The sequence below is a fragment of the Ochotona curzoniae genome, unplaced genomic scaffold (assembly GCF_017591425.1).
Source record: "Ochotona curzoniae isolate NIBS_2020 unplaced genomic scaffold, NIBS_Ocur_1.0 contig_4514, whole genome shotgun sequence".
Classification (NCBI taxonomy): Eukaryota; Metazoa; Chordata; class Mammalia; order Lagomorpha; family Ochotonidae; genus Ochotona; species Ochotona curzoniae.
Window position 1 is genome coordinate 4914319 of NW_024466312.1, and position 17291 is coordinate 4931609.

The 17291-nt window shown below is 56.9% G+C and overlaps 1 protein-coding gene across 3 annotated transcripts in view; it reads right to left on the bottom strand.

Annotated features, from left to right (window-relative positions):
* Positions 1–17291, bottom strand: part of TNS1 (tensin 1) — a 263601-nt gene that overhangs the window by 80848 nt on the left and 165462 nt on the right. For all 3 annotated transcript variants that reach the window (XM_040986491.1, XM_040986490.1, XM_040986489.1), the window contains exons 4-6: positions 16798–16839; positions 4967–5008; positions 3974–4024 (exon numbers count right to left, since the gene is read on the bottom strand). In XM_040986491.1, coding sequence (XP_040842425.1) covers positions 3974–4024; positions 4967–4969 — 54 coding nt within the window. In that variant the 5' untranslated portion in view covers positions 4970–5008; positions 16798–16839. The remainder of the gene's footprint in view (positions 1–3973; positions 4025–4966; positions 5009–16797; positions 16840–17291) is intronic.

The following is a 17291-nucleotide window of genomic DNA, read 5'->3' on the forward strand; positions in this document are numbered from 1 at the left end:
CAGGTGAGCTCTGAGCCCCACTCCCACCTGAGGCCAAGGTCAGAGCCACTGGCGGAGGGAAGACTCTGCACTCAGCCTGGGTTGCCCCTGAGCTAGTACAGCAGACCGGTAGCGGGAGGAAGACGGAGTCGAGTGTGGGGCTGCCAGGCGGAGCAGTTTCACAGCCTCGCAACCCCTCTGGCCTCCAAGGACTGGGCTCTGCATGAGTCAGGCGGGGTGGAGAGAAGGGTCGGGAGTGGTTGTGTTTGGTTTGCAAGCCCCAAACCAGGCTGTGCCAAAACTCCCCGCCCAGAGGCCCCAGCAGACACCAGCACTCCATCCATCTCCCTCTCTGCTGGGCTCTGATGAGGAGGCAAAGACTCTTCCCAGGCCCCGGGCCTCACTCCAGGCCCCCCGGGGCCACCTCGCTATAAATAGCCCCTGGGGTTTCATCTGCTCCTGCTCCACAGCTGCTTTTGGAGGAAGCCACCACAGCTGCTTCCAACAACTGGAAGCCACAAGGCAGCCAAGACTGAGGTGTGGCCAAGCACATGGATCTCAGGCCCTCTCAGGCCCCAAGAGGGGGCAGGAGTGGGCAAAGGGGGACAGGAGGGCTGGGGGAGGATACTGAACGCAAGGTGCAGCAGGGAAGGGATGAGGAAGATGAGCCAGGCAGGAGACCTGGCTCCCTTCTCTCTGCCACCACCACCCCCTTTGCAAACGTTACAACACTTGCATTCCTCCGTCTCCCCACCCCCCCACACACACACAAAAAAAAAAGCCAGGGAAGATAAATAAAAACTTGGCCCAACACAGCCTGGCCAGGCTGCCTCCAGAGGTGATAAGGCAAAGTCCAGACCAGCTTGGCTGCCCCCAGCTGGCCGGGAAGGGCAGGCATGACGGCAATGACCAGGACAGCGACCTGGGAGAGCAACCCCTCAGAGGAGGACCGAGCTGCAGCCGGAGGAGTGTCATCCCCTGGTGAATCACTGGGCCGCCCTGTCTCCAACGGGGCTTCCTGTTGTCTGTACAGTGCAGAGGCATGTGACCGTGCTGACAGGACGCAGACACACACGGTGATGACACGTAGGGACCCAGGCCGGGTGGGCTGCGTGGGTGTGGATGCTGCTGTAGCAAGCACAGGTGGACAAAGTCCCAGGACCGGCCACAGCCGCACCAACACCTTCACCGGGTGGGCGCTCACTGAGAAGGCGGCGCCGGGGAGCAGGGTAGGGGAAGTCCCTGGACTCCCTGCACTTGCACTGCACAAAGACGCTCCCCAAAGATCCAGAGGCCACTGCGGTCCCTTCTCTCATCCATGGAATGGGAACAACATGGGGCTCACAACACTGCCTCCTTACACCCCTGAAAAGCCGCTGGGAAAAAGAGGTCCCGATGAACTTTATTTTTAAAAGAAAAAAAAGCTCTCAGCCCGCCTGTAATCCCATTCTTTTCCTCTCTGGGGAATCTCAAGGCCCTTGACCCACGTAGCTTTGAACTTCCTCCTAGTCCTTCCTAAAAACAGGGGGCCAATAATAGAACTTTTGATCCAGCCCTCACAGGCACCAAACAGGACTCTCTCCTGCCCATCGCCAGGACACCGGGCCCTCCTCCTCTGCTGAAAGGACACCATGAAAGGACATTCCATAGCTTCCCCTAAAACAGTGGCTTTACTTTACACTGCGCCAGGAAGTCCCTCCCGCTATCTAACCCTCATCCTTCCTGCTGCAGTTCCAGCTGACTCTTTTTGCTCCGATCATCACTTGGACTCTCACTGGTCGCTCCTCTTTGCTTCCTTTTTTCTTGCCCGCCCTTGCAGCTTCAGCAGGAACCCCAAGGCCTTGGGTGCCTGGGTGAGGTCTCCTACCAGCCAACGCCTCTGTTGGGGCTCACAGACCAAACACAACCATGGCTGACCCAGCCGGAGCTTCCTGAGCCCAGGTCCCCAGGGAGCAGGGCCGGAGGAGGGAGGGGAGGCAAGCAGCAGGGCCGTGTCAGGCCGCAGCACGTTGGCCGGGTCAGGGGCCCATCCCCATTCCTCCATCTCCTCTGGGGGCTGTGGCCAGTGCCCCCCTCCAAGCCCTCCCTAACAACCCTGTGCAACCACACCCCTTCCTCTCTCCTTCCTGCCCACCAGCCTGGATTTTTCCAAAACAAAGTGCGACCCAGCACACCATCCACAAACTCCACTACGCACCAAGTGGGCCGGAGGCAAACAGCCACTCCTGCCCCAGGAGTCCCGGGCCTCCGGCCAGAGAGAGGAAAACAGCTCACAAACAGGCCCTGAGCAGCCCAGCAGCGGGCTGGGGGTGGGGGGTGCTGTAAGGACACCGCCTCCCAACTGGCCCACCACGGGCAACATGCAAGAGTCCCATGGCCAGGCGGGGACCTTCTCCCCGACTCTCTGGTTCGCAGGCTCAATCTGCTCACCTCGCAGGCTCCTTTAAGCAGAACAACAGGCCCAGACGGGAGACGCCTCCCTGTCCACCCCATACACACACAGGCATGCGCATATACACACTTACATCTCAGAGCAACAACACCTAAAACCGCTGCCCCCTCTTCCTCCTCCAGGACCAAGGTCATGCACAGCTTCACAGCCCAAGGTCCTTCCTGCTGTCTGACTTCTCTCAATTGTAGCTCCAAGTTACAGGATCCATTAGGCCCAAGCTGGGGACATAAGGGAGGCTATTGCGCTAGGATGTGGCCCAGGCTACAGGTTAAGAGGCTTCAGTTGTGAGCCACCACCTGTCTTCAGGGTCAAGGGCAAGGGGGCCTGGATGACACCAGACCCGAGCAGTAGTGCCAGAAGGGACTCTGGTGGTGGAGTAACTCCAAACGGGATCCTAGTATCCACCATCTACCATTGAGGCTGTCAAGAAAATCTAAATACCCCCAAACCAGCCCCCAGCCCTCAGTCAAAGTACCCAAGGAAGAGAGGTCACATTTATTGAGTACATAGTACATGCTTTGATTGCCCTCCGGAGCAAGCATGCACACACAAGTCACTGCTCCCCCAGCAACCAACCCTTCAGGAACAGCACAGGACGGACACAGACCCTACCCCACACACATCCTTGGTGCCCCTGGCAATCCACACCTACCTTGAAGAGGGTCTTCCCCATCAGTCTGAGGGGCATGACTCCATACTCTTGTACCTGACACCTCCACTCCATAGCACTGGCTGCTCCAGGCGGCTCCAGGGAGAGCACAGCAGCGGGGCAGGGGGTGAGGCCACCCACAAGAGGACCTGTTACTGCCCCCAGCACCTCCCTCCAGGGCCCTCCCTGACTCTGCAGCCGCCGTGGGTCAGGCAGCTGTCAGATGATAGGGCCTCGTGCCATCAACAGCTCCCCCTGTGCCAACCGCCAAAACCACTCCCTGTTCCTCTGCAGGCCTGGCGGGTGAGGAGGCAGAGGCCAGCTCAGGGGCATGCCGTCACAGGGGGACCTGGCTGGACTCCATGCACCCACACACACAGGGGGAGCCAGAGCAGGAACCCCCGCGCCCCTTCTTTTTTGATCCTTCTGTCTGGGGAGTTTGTCCTTTGATTCCTCCACCCCTGCCCATTGCCACCATAAACTCCATGAGACTGGAGACACCGGAGACCCAGAGACCTCCTGAGACCTGAGTGCTGAGCCACACAGAGGACCCAAACTTCTTCAAGATGCCTGTCTCCGAAGCAGCAGCTCCAACAATATCCTCAAATGGCCCTGCAAGAGCCCACGTCCCTCCATGTCCTTCCTCCTTCTGGGCCCATCAGCTTTCCCCATTCCCAGGACTCTCTGACACACTCCCCACCCCATGCTCTCCCTGCTGCATCTTGGAGCTCTGGCTCGTGCTGAGCCAAAGGCTCAGAGGGCTGAGAGACAGCCCCTGTTCTGGGGCCTGCCCTTCTGGAGAAGGGTGGGGAAGGCCACAGCAGAAGGCAGCTCCACAGGGCCCAGCCTTGGCCTTCTCCCAGGCTCCAGGTTCCAGGCTACAGCTTGCTTACCTCCTCCTCCAGGTTTTTCTGCGTGTTTCCACCCCAGGAGGATCCTTCTCCCTATGGACAGAGACAGGCAATCAGAGAACCAGCCATGGTGCCCTGGGGCTTCCAGCAGGGGGGCAGGGAGCGAGGGATGGGCAGAAGGGCCCCGTTGGGAAAGCTACTATTCAATACTGTTTCGTCCACTCAGGACTCCCCAGAGCTAGCCCAAGTCCCTGATGTACAATCTCACCATCACTCCTATGGAAGATACTATGACTCCTATTTTGCAGTTAATAAAGCTGAGGCACCTGCAGTGGGTAAAGTGGCCACCTACATCAGCATCCCACAGGGGCACCAACTGCTCCACCTCTGACCCAACTCCCTACAACTACACCTGGGAAAGCAGCAGGGGGTGGTCCAAGTGCTTGAGCCCCTGCACCCATGTGGGAGACCTGGAAGAGGCACCTGGCTCCTGACCTCGGCTTGACCCAGCCCCAGCCATTGCAGACATTTGGGGGATAAATGAGCAGATGGAAGATCTCTGCATCTCCTTCTCTCTCTCTGTAATTCTGCCTTTCAAATAAAATAGAATAAATCTTTAAAACACACACACACAGCACAGGCAGGCTCCAATGTGCCTACAGTGAATTAGAAGCTTGGTGGAGTCAGGATTTGAACCCAAGTCCTCCATCTCCATGCCTGTGATTTGCTGCTGGCCAGCAGGTGCTTCTCAGGGGCCAGCCTCAGTTTCCCACTGTGGAGGCGCGTTTCCCTCCGCTACCATCCAGCCTTGAGGATGACTCTCATATCCTACCTATCTAATAAAGGAGTTCACGTTCAGAGCCTCCCCGCGCTCTCTGATCACCTGCCTGGTGCCACAGCAACACAGAGAAAAAAAAACCATCCAGGCACAGGCAGAGCCCCAGCTCCCAGCATCACCAGCACCACCACAATTCCCTTCCACCTAGCTACCCTGCCCAGTCCAACCATTGCCCCCAGTCACCCGCTGTCACTCACCATGTCCACTACATTCTTCGGTGTGCTCTCAGTGGTGATGGGCTGTGAACAGAAGGTGGAGAGAAGGTGAGGGCTCAGCACAATGTCCCAAGGGACTGGTGGCAGCAAGGGACACAAGAACTCCTGAGACAAGGACCGGGACATAGATCCAGGACTCCTCTCTAACAGAAGCCCACTGGGAATGGAGCCTGCCCCCAGGACATGAGCTGCATGCCTACGGCTGCATCCACATAGGTCGGATACTTGCACCTGCACGGTTGCGTTGGCTCTGCAGAGCGACCAGGTGGTAGGATTGACAGCTTCACAGGGGAGAGCAGTTAAGGGCATGACCCCAGGCCATCACAGGAAAAGGAGGGAAGGACCCCCCACAGGGCTCTGCCTGCAGATCCTTAGTGTGAAAGCCCAATGGCCCAGGAAGACAGGCCTACCAAGGGCCTCTTTCTGTGTGGGCTCTGAAGGCCCCACTCCTGGTCCTCGCAGACTTCACATCCAGTTCCCACGTCCTGGCCTTCCCTGTGGGGTGATATCCCCTCTTTTCCTTCCTGGAGTCCTCTCCTCCTCCTCCATGAAGCCCTCCCTGACCACCTAGGCAGATAGAGCTCCCTCTCACACTTCTGAATGCCTGTCGGTGCCACCATCTGGGCCACCCAGTTGGTTCATGGAGGATGCGTAACCTTACCATGAAGCATATGTCCTGTCTGCCCCCACTGCAGTTTTAGCAGAAGTCTTCAACAAGGTCATGAAAAATGTATATATCTTTAAAAAAAAAAAAGAAAAAGGCAGCAGAGGGAAGAGAGGGAGCAACATCATGGCCTAACTGATTAAGCCACCCCCTGTGATGCTGACCTCCCAGATGAGTGCCCATTTAAGTCCTAGCTGCTCCACTTCCAATCCAGCTTCCTACTTTCCCCTGGGAAAGCAGCCGAGAATAGTTCAAGTTCTCAGGCTCCTGCACCCATGCGAGAGGCCTGGTTGGAGTTCCAGTCTTTGTCCTGGTCCAAAAGCCATTCAGGGAATAAACCATTATCTGGAAAAACTCTGCCTTTCAAATAAATAAATAAATTTTAAAAACTGTTGTTTCTTCAGAAGGCAGAGAACGAGAGAAGCCAGCTCCCATGCATTGGCCTACCTCCTGAATGCCTGCAGGAGCCAGGCCCACGCTGGGAGCCAAGCACTGCATCCAGGGCTCCCACACGAGTGACAGGAACCCAGTTACTGAGCCAGCAGCACTGCCCTCCCGGGGTCTGCACCGGCACGAAGCCAGAGTCAGGCGCACAGCCAGGTCTTGAACTCAAACACTCCAATGTAGGATGTATGGGCATCTTAACTAGAAGCTTAACCCCTGGAGCAAACACTCAGTCCCAGAGAAGTTTATAATCCCATTTGCCATGAATTTGTTGAAGTCCCCACATATTAAAAATTCTCGTTCTTCCTTCATCCAAAAGAAGACTCAAAACTACATTTTGTACAAACTCAGTTAAAAACTCCCTCGCAGCTGGGACAAGCTCTTAACACACAGTGGGCCTTCAACAACCATCCGCCCCTCTGTGGTCTGATCTCTGACCTCTGACCCCTGACCTCTCACCTTGCCCAGACCATCAGGAGGGCTTCCTAGTAAAGGCATTCTGAAAAGCAGGAATAGGAGACCTCCTATGCCAGGACCATGCCCACCCACAACCTCCAGGGTTATATCTCCCACTCAGAAAAGTGACAGCAGAGGGCCTGGACTGGCTCAGTGGGACCTGGAGCCCATGGAAGAAAGCAGCTTCTACCACGCTACCCATGGACTGTGTGGGAGAAGGTCTCAGAGCAGCACACCCCAGTCCTACCCACGGCACCAGAGGGCAAGCAACACATGTCCAAAGGAGAGGCAGGCCAGGACCCAGAGCTGTAACCTAGCAGCTAAAGTCCTCGCCTTGAACATGCCAGGATCCCATGTGGGCACCAGTTCTTATCCCAGCTGCCCCCCTTCCCATTCCAGCTCCCTGCTCGTGGCCTGGGAAAGCAGTGGAGGACGGCCCAAAGCCTTGGTACCCTGCACCCATGTGGGAGACCTGGAGGAAGTTCCTGGCTCCTGGATTCAGATCAGCACAGCTCTGGCCATTGCAGTCACTTGGGGAGTGAATCAATGGATAGAAGATCTTCCTCTCTGTCCCTCCTCCCTCTGTATATCTGACTTTGCAATAAAAATAATGAGAGAGAGAGGCAGGCCAAAGATGGGGATGGAGGGAGGAAGCTAGCTAAGCTCAAGACAGCAGCGCTGTTTCTTCAAACGGGCCTGGAAGCCCCACCTCACTGCCTAGAAGCCACAGCAGGGCTTCCTGAGCTGCTCTAGGGCCAAGCAGGTGGACAGGGTGTAGGCACAGCCCAGGTATGCCCTCCTCACCCCACTTGGATTCTGGCACAGGAACAGGAGGAATGACGATGTCATACTCTACCCTTCCCAGCTCAGTTCCAAATCTCACTCTTGGTCCCCTTCACCCCCAGAATCCTTGCTCTCAAACCCTGGGGAGCACACAAATGAGTCCCTTGGGAGTAGTACATCAGGTGCACCTGCTCCGTAGCTACCTGCTAATCCCCACCACCACCAGGCCTCTAGCAATAAACCAGCTCCATCACCCCTGCTAGGGTCCTGGGCAATCCTTCCCCACCTCCCCCAGCCCCAAGGCTGCTTCTTCTTGTCCAGGACTCCACCAGATACAAATGGACACCTGGGGTAGGGCAGGACTCCTGCCTCCTCTCTGAGCTCCCAAGGGATGTGAACACAGGTCCCTTTTATATGCACTGTCCCCCTAACAAAGGAACCAAGACGGAAAGCCAGGACACCAAGCTCAACTCTGCAGGGTGCAGATGGGCCCCGGAGAGCCCTCCTGTTCCTCTGGATCAGGACTTCCAACAAGCCCAGCACCCAGCTGAATTGCTCAGACCCACGGGAGTACCTGAGGATGTGTGTTTCTAACTGGTTCCTCTGAGCCTCTGAGCTCCAGGGCTGGCCAACAAACTAGCAGGCTCTACACTGAGGCTCTCAGCTGTTGGCAGCCTGTGCCCCCTCAGAGCAAGTCTCCCTGCTCCTCCAGGGACCACAGTGGGCTGGCCTGTAGGGCTCAGCGCAAAGAAAGCACCCAAGGCACTTTGAGCAGCAGCCAGCAGCAACCAACTCTCCTCACAGGCCAGTCACAAGGCCAGAGGGTTACCCTCAGGTCGGCACCCTGCACCCCCCAGGTGCACCCTGCCCCCTCCTCCAGGGGCCTCCACGGGGAAGATGCACAGGCCGCAGCAGTGCGAGGGTGGCCCATTCTCCCTGCCAACCATCAGCTGAGCACCGTACCCTCTTCGTCCTTTCCCAGTGCCAGCTGGAGCCCAGCCACAGGCGACACTGGCCAGCTGTCAGATGCCCCTCCTCTTTGGTCCAGATGCTTTCCTAGGGGCTCAATATTCCCCCAACTCCCACCAGACCTAAGTCTCCCAACGTTTTCTAGCAGCATGGGAAACAGCCCATAGGTATGTATGGCCATCCCGCCAGGTCTCCTGGGTCTGAGTCCTGCTTGTTTCTTTCCCGGGGTCAGTGCTGGGGTTATGGGGTGACCAGGTGACCCGAGAGCCAGGACTCCTTTTCTGTAGGCCCTGCAGGGAGGTTGGGCCAGCAGGCAACTCCCAGACCATCTGGGGCTCTGGCCTGCGTCTCAGAGCTTGCCTGGAGGATCACCTAGCTAGAGCTGCAGCCTCCTTCACACACACACACACACACACACACACACACACACACACGCACGCATGCGCGCCCATGTCTGTCCTCCTGTCCCCTCTGCCTGGTTATTTTCCGTCTTGGTACCCAGCACTCTCCAACACAGTCTCTATATTCTTTATCTCAGCGTCTGTCTTTTCCCTAAAAGGTAAGCACCTCTTCTCCTGGTGCTAAGAACACTGCCTGGCACGCCAGAGGTAAATAAGCCAGGACAGGCCCCTAGCTACCCTCGCTGGCACCTGCCCATGCGCTCAGGGACACTGAGCCCTTGACCTCCACCTCTGCTTGGCCTTTTACCAGGAGCTTTCTACCATACATACAGGCGTGCACACACACACACACGCACATCCAGAAACACAGAGAACATACAAGATACACACAAAACAACACATACCCAGAAACACACAGACTAAAACATACATGGAAACAGAGACATATACACAAAAATATACACAAATACACAGAGATGCACATACACAGAAACACATAAAAACAGACACACACACAGAAACACTGACATCTACATAAAAGAGACACACAGACACAGACACACAGACACCTACACCGAAAGACATAGAGAAACACACAAACACCTAGAAACACACACACATACACGACACACACCTGGACACAGAAACACACAGACACATTCACAAAAGCAGAGGAAAAAACATGTAAACACACATACACACACAGACCACAATCTCCCACTGCCCCTCAGAACATCAGCTCCTAGCAAAAGCTGCCACATCCCATCCTCCATCCTCTCCCTGCCCATCTCACGGATAGGGCAATCGAGGTGACAACGGCGACATCCCGCCCCCGCCTGATGGCGTTTGAGGCAGCACCGGGGCTGTCTCTCAGGGCTGGGGAGCAACTCACGGCAGAAACACAAAGCAGATAGGGTCTGCCCCTGTCAGCCACACCCCTGCCCAGAATAGGTCCACACCTGGAGGGTAAGGACCCCAGGCTCCACAAAGCAACTCACCACCGCCCCACTGCAGCCTCCAGGCCAGCAGCCAGACTCCACACCTGACACAGGTCAAAAGCTAAGCTCTGCCCTGACTCCACAATCCCAAACCCAGAATCTACAGTGCAGTGGGGACCAGGGTAAGGGACTCAGGGTGCAGAAGTTAAGAAGTGGCTAGCCATACACACTGCAAGTGTACCTGCAGAATACAGAGGACTTCCAGGAATCTTTATCCCACCACCAACCACCCAGACATGTTCCTGGGCTGGAGCCAACTGGTCATGTGGCAAGCTCAAGAACAACCATTTGTTAAGTGCTCCATAGGAGGCTCTCAGCTTGCCCACCATCACCCTGAGAGGTGACCTCACCCCAGGTCACAGGTGAGTACACTGAGCCTCTGAGAGAGGTCAGCTGACTTGCCCACAGGCACACAGCCACCCCATCTGAACCCCACTGCCCCCATGTCATCCCTTCACTTGCTTGCTCTCCCTCCACGCCCCAGCGGTATTCTCCAGCCAGTCGCTCCTTCCTCTTCATCAACTGACCGCAGGCAGGAACAAGCTTTCTGAGACATCACAGTCTCCCAGTCCTCCATGGGAAGGGACTTTGCTACACTCCCGTGGGAAAACTAGAAACAGATACAGTAGCAGAGCCTGGGGTCAGACAACAGGGAGAACTTCCTGAAGCTCAGAAGTTGTGAATCACAGGGTGGACAAGGAAAACCATACATCCTTTGCATTCTCCCCCACCCCCACCACAACATACAGTCATGCCCCGAGACCCTCCCCCACGCAGTGGGCCTCAGTAGGGGCGGTCCAGCCAGGTAGCTGACAGGACTGCTTGTAGGTGGCCTGCAAGGAGGGCGGGCTGGAGAAAAAATGTGGGCTGCTGTTGAGAAGGAAGGAAAAAGCAGGGGTGCAGGGCTGGGGGGGGGGGGTGCAGAATGCATACTCAGCCTCGGGGAACATTCCGTCCAGAAATTCCTCACACCCTCCCTCCCCCTTCCACCCGCCAGCTCTCCCTCCTCTTGCCCCCTGGGAGGCCTGGAATCCGGGCAGTTTGAGGAGGAGGGGGTAGTCAAAGACCTGTGACATCACATGAAACGCCATGGCAATGAACTGTGAGGTCACAGCAGCAGGGGGCTACCTAAAGGAAGAGCAGGAGCTGTCAGAGAAGGGTGGGTAACTCCAGGCAGGAACTGAGACAACCTCAGACCCAGGACCCAGTGAAAGTTATTCCCGGCTTATTCATTCTCAAAATAGAAGCACACACACAGATGGAAGGGAGGGGGCTCAGAGCAGACAGGCAAGGAGCACCATTTATGGGGCACTTGGAGGGTGTGTGGTGGTCCTAAGTGTAGGGGGCCTGTGTCAGAGTCCCTGTGGTACCCCTGGTTGTGGACTGGCCACCCGCAGGGAAAACAGAAACACAAGATGGAGCAGCCGGGCACCAGGAGAGCCTGCTGCCCGGAAATCATCCCTGTCAACAGCCACAAGGGCCTGGGCAAGGAGCACTTGGGGCCCCTCTGGACAAATGAGGAAAGGGAGTTTGCAGAGGGGCTGCACTCCTGCTCCACCTGGAGGAGATAGGAACAGTTAGGGGTGGTCACCAGCACCAAGGGCGGGCACTGCAGGGTGAGTAGAGAGGATGCAGGGCAGAGCCAGCCTAGAGTGGCAGAGAGAACCACAGCCAGAGCCTGGGACTCCAAAGTGCAAGCTCCAGGTCCAGGACCCCAGAGCGAAAGAACCAGTTCCACCTGACACCCTACCCCGAGAGAAGGGTTGGGCAGGCCCACTTCTGTCCTCAGCCCCTTCCCCCCAGCACATCCCCAGGGGCCCAGCACCCAAAACCTAACTGAGGCTGGGTGACCACACACAGCCCCTCTATAGCCAGCTTCCACCATTTACCAGTCCCGACAGTGGGCCTGGCAGGAATCACTCAAGCCCCCTCTTGCCATGTTCTCCCACAACCCACAAAGCTTCCTCCCCCAACTCCAGGCCCTTCCTCCACTCCCTCTAGCCATCAACTTTGCCTAAAGTGTCTGCTGCCCACGCTGGGCATCTCTGCCAGCCTTAGCCAGTCTGCTTTGCCCTTCTCTGCCCGTTCATTCCCCTTGCCAAGCCACCCACAGCTGGCAGCAGACAGCCAGCTCTAAAACCCTGCTTTGGGTCACTTCCCCACTCAAGGTCCCATAATGGCTTTTAGTGCTTAGCACATCAGGTCCAAGTTTCCCAACCTACATGAGCTGGTCCTGTTCCCACAGGCTGCCAATGTCGAGTCCACTCTCCTCCAGCCAGCAGCTCTGCATACAGCAGCTGCCGCCCCCATGCCTGCTCGCCCACTGGCCCCTGCCTGGGCCACCAAGGGTGTATTCAGGCCCCCAGGGAATACAAGGTTGCCCAATCCCCTCCTGCCCCCAGCAACAGCAGCGTGACAAAAGCATTTCCGGGACTCAACCCAGTCCTTGATCATAGTCAGCAATTCGTCCAAGGCCCCAAACCAATCCCCGCAGCAGCCCTACCACTCTCTGGAACGTCCTTCCTCCTTCTTCCCCCCATCTCCAACTTGCTCCAGTGTTGCACTGGCCTTGGGCAGTGCTGACCACAGCCATCAGCAAAAGCAGCTGGCTTCTGACGCTGAAGCCCAAGGTTGCAGTGGGAGCCTGCAGTTGGGCACTCACTTCCATGGTGTGGCACTCTCACTCTCTCTTATTCCCATCAGGTGCTCCCAGGAGGGCAGGGCACTTCACCCACTGGAGGGTGACTACACAGGGGAAGTTACCCAGCAAGTTTAGGGACCAGGGCTCTTTGGAGCCTGTCCTAAGGACAGAACCTCAGTGGGCCTGAGACCTCAGGCAGCCCCAGTTAGCAATGTCAGGTACTAGAAGGCTCTTCTGGACCCTTGAGCTTCGCCTGCCAGATTCTACCCCAGACAGCGACAGAAGGAAGTCGATTTGCCATCTAACCCCTCCTCACTCCCCCTCTGCAACTGTCCCTTATGTTCACACTCTGGACCCATCAGTCCCTGAGGGGATATACAAACTGGAATATGCACACCTCTCTCAATATAGGGGATCCCCTTGGAACCTCAACACCTAACATTTGCCCCTCCCCTCTGAAAATCAGCCTCTCACGGGCCACACCTCTATTTCCTAGGATTTCTCACCCACGGCTGGTGCCTGTCAGCCTCCCACGACCGACAATGAGTAAGGAGGCTGTGCCGGGGCTAAGCAGCCCATGCCGTTTCTCAGGCCCCTTCTCTTCTTTCCAAGACTGCCCTATGCCTTCTGGTCCCAGATCCCACCATAGGGAGCCTGTTTCCCTGTCTGCCAAGTGTACAGTGGGGCTGGATGGTGTCTAAAGTCCTTTCGATACTGTGGTTTCAGGTCCACTCCTGGCCCAGGAACCTTCAGGAAACCCTGCCAACTCTGGTGGAAGAGACCCCTGCAGCACAGCCATGTGGGACAGTGGCCAGAATACAGCAGGTGCACAGGGAAGAATCTGTTGGGAAGATGGATGGGCACTTTGTGGATGAACAGCTCCTCACACAAATCTCAGGCCCCTGACCACCAGGAAGGCTGGTGACCTAGAAGAAGCCCAGAAGCAGCCTGGCATCTGGCAGCAACAGAGGCTTCCATCAGGAGCAGCATGCAAGGGTGCCCCCTGGGAGGAAGCAGGTGACCTCCCGAACAAGTCCTGCCACTGCCAGCTGCAAGAGCTGGATCAATCTACCAGAATCTTCTGAGCCTATCGGCTCCATCACACCCTGCCCTTCACTTGCCCACCCAGGAGCCAGAACAGGCTCCCATCCAAGTCATGCAGGTCCCAAGTGCATGGAGTCATGGCAAGAGCTTTGGAAACTGCAGGTGCTATGCCAGTGACAGTGGCATATACCCTCGTTGGTGACTAGGAGAGGGGATTCGGGAAACCCCAGCCGGACTTCTGGTCCTCATCTGTGACCCTGGGGATCCTCATTGCAGAGGCTATTTTGTAAAGCTTTGAGAACAAAGTGGGGTAGGTACAGGGCTCCAGAAAAGCCACTTCAGCTCTTCTCGAGGATCTCCTCTGTCCATCCCTCCCCCTTGGGGGACCACCACAGGAGGGTACAGACCCCCAGGAACTTTCCACTCAAGGCCTTAGGCAATGTCTGCCAATGAAGATGAAAACATGAGTTGAAAATTAAGCCACTTTACCCTGGCTGGCCCTGGGCACAGGCTGGAAAATGTGTTTGCCTGGCAGGGTCTGAAGCTGGGCAGACACTTTGTCCACAGATAGAGGGAGGTGGGGGTCCTGATCCTGGGGTGGAGAGGGTTTCAGCAAGATCCAGGAGACATTCAGAACTGACACAGGGAGCAAACAGCTGGACAGACTCCTGCTGTGTGTGCGGACAGGAGGGGGCAGGGAGGCCAGAGGGAGGCCAGAGCCTAGGCCTGCAGAGGCTGAAGGGCAGGCAGCGAATGGAAAAGGAAGGAAAAATACAGACCCGCCCTTTCCTGCCTCTTGTGAACCTGTTCAAAGCACCGGCCTCCCCTGCCGCCCCCACTCCTCGTTGGCTGTGAGGAAGCAGGTGCTGAGTGCTCTGGGTGGGGGAAGGACAGGGAGGGAAGGGGAGCAGACTTTCTCTCTCACTTTCCTCTGGGCCACTTTCCCACTTCCTAGGGACAGCCAGCTGAAACCCTGTGTCCCTGCCACAGACCACCTCTCCGCCCCTCCCCGCCATCCCTCCTCTTTCACCAGAGACCTTACCAGCCCCTGTCATGGGCCAGCCAGGAAATGTGGACAGATGCAACTGCCTTTACCCAGTGCCTAGTCTGTGCTGGGCACGGCTGAATGCCTTTCTCACAGCTATTAAAGCAGCATGTCTAGGGCACCAACTGTGTGCAAGGCTGCAGGGCGGCGGGCAGACCACAGACCCCTTGTCCTTGAGAAGCTCACTAGCCCGTGCTTCACAAGTGGAGCTCCCTGAACAAGGTAACTAAGTAAAACACAATGCAGGAAAGGGTGGTGAGGGCAGGAAAGCGAGGCCGGGCTTCTGGGTAGGGAAGAGGGAACACGCTAACACTTGAATAAAGTCAAGAGGTGGGGAAGGGCCCTGCTGGCAACAGACGCAACAGCACTCCAGGCGGCAGGTGCATTAAGCGCAGAGGGCCTGCAGCAGCTTCTTGCCTGGTGTGTTCAAGGACCAGCAAGAAGGCTGGGTGGCTGCAACAGGAAGGGAGGGAGGCAGCAGCCAGCTGTATGAGGCTGTGCAAACCAGCAGGTGCCTGTGGGCTTTGTCCTGTGTGAAATGGGCACAGATTCATTTGTCACTGTGTTCTCCAACCACCTGACGGGACAGGTACTACATTACCAAGTCCCACTCTGAAAAAAGGGAAGCAAAGACCAACAAGGTCAGGCAACATTCAGGGTCACAATCCTAGCCAGGATCCGAGCTGCTCAGTCTAACTCCTAACACTGTGATAGTGGACACTCTGGGATCTGCAGAGCGGGCTGCCCACTCCACTGCCACGGCCTACTGGGAGGACGGAGCCCCGTGCCCCTGCAGGATGGGACATCACAGACATGAAGATCCCACAACCCAGGGAAGGTAAGAGTCCCTTGGGAATCCTAACCTAGTCCCTGGTGTCCCAACTCCTGGCCCTGCTGTCCATAAACAGTTCATGGGCCTCCCAGAGGCCAGACATCCCACTTCAGCCTGGTGGTCCCCCCACGCCAGAGCCCCAGCCTCAAACAGCAGCCAAGGACATTGTATTCCCAACACAGGGTAGCGACTCGGCTGGAATGAGGCAAGTCGGCATTTGGCCCTCCCCACTGCCCTCTGCTGGCTCCCCCTCCTATCCCGGTGTCCTCAGCAGTCCCATGGATTCATTACTCTGCGCCCAGTCCCTGCTGCAGCCAGATGACCCTGGCCTGGGCTCTTGTGCGAGTGACACTCCACATCTGGAGGGGCACAGCTGGGCAGCGCCATCAGAGAGAGCCCACAGCTGCTCAGGGCCTGGGTATGCAGAGCAGTGAACAGAGGGGTTGCTCTGGGAGCCTTAAGCACACTCATGTCCTCCAGCCTCACCCTCTCCCTGCACAGGGAGGGAGGACCAGGACTGCTCATCTGTATTGACATGGCCTTTTGAGCATCTGGGCTGACCCTGACAAAGAGGGAAACTGAGGTCCAGAAAGAAACAGGGTGGGGCCCACTCCCATGGCCACACAGCAAGCGGGTATGAGAGCAAAAGGAAACTGGGTGGTCTGGTGAGGCATCCAGGGTCTAGATGGCCTAAGTAATGAACCTAGCACTACCTAGGCCCTAGGACACTCTTGCCTTGGCCACACACTGTCTCAGTGTAAGAACCCCAGAGGCATCTGTGCTAGGCCCACAAGGTACACACATACACAACAGATGCACATAAGTGCATGTACACACAGGCACATACTCACACATGCATGTACACTCACGCCCCTTCCCTGCAGCCTCCAAAACCCTGGCTGCCTCTGCAGGGTACAGAGGTAGGAGGAGGGCAGAGAGCAAGGTTCCCAATACTCCCAGGCAGCCCAGCTGGGATCTGTCTGGAACCAGGCCCTCTCCACTGGCCACAACTCATAGGGGTCCTGGCCTTGTCCGGGCTGTTCTGGCAACCCCAGGAGGAAACAGGAGACACAATGGGGTAAAGGCTGGCAGGGGAGGAGATGGGGAGTGGACCGCAAGCAGGAAAGCAGAGTGAAGCCCAGGAACTCAGAGGGGGAACAGAGGTCACTTGTTTGTGAGAGGTGGGAAGGCTGTAGGGCACACGTGGTTCATTCTCCTGCCTCTGGCGAAAGGCACCCCGATTCAGGACTGGCTTGGTGGAGGCAGCATCCCTGGACCTCAGAGTTCAGGGACCACAGGCACCTGGCCAGGCCTGGAGACACATAGGATGCCCTTTTATGGCTTTCTGCAAAGGCTGAGGGCTCCAGATGGAAATCAACAGGCTTCGCGGCTCCTCACGGGGACCTTACAGCCCATTCTCCTGCCGAGATCTAGCTTTAGCCCTCCCCTACCCGCCCCCCCCCCCAATACATTTGGCCCTCAAGTGAGCTAACTGCAGACAGCATCCAGGACACAGAGCACAGGACTGTCACTTACCACCAATTCATGGCTGGATGGAGGAATACAGGGGGCAGCCACCTGTGGAAGGAACAGAGAAAGGACAGGTTAGCATCTCCCGTGGCCTTCTGGGAATTGCAACACCCCACTCTCACCTCCATGGAAGACACCCAAGCCCCCAGTGACCACTGAGACCTCAGAAGAAGTGTGGCAGCAGGTAGGGGACAGCAGATGCTTGGGCCCTGGGAGGGACACAGGAGGTGATAGCAGCCAGCTGAAGTCTACAAAGCCACACGGCCGCTGACCCACTGCAGGCCAACACATGGCCATCCCAACAGCAGCAGGATGCTTAGCACAGTGCTAAGAACCAGGATTATTTCTGCTCTGTGCTGTGTCCTGCACAATGATAAGCAGGTTTTAACTGCTTGCAAAAGGGCGATAAAGACCCACCAGGAAAGGAAAAGCCATGGCCAGCCCAGAGCTCCTCTGGCGCCTGGGGAATCTCACCCAAAATCCCACTGCAGACGGCGTGG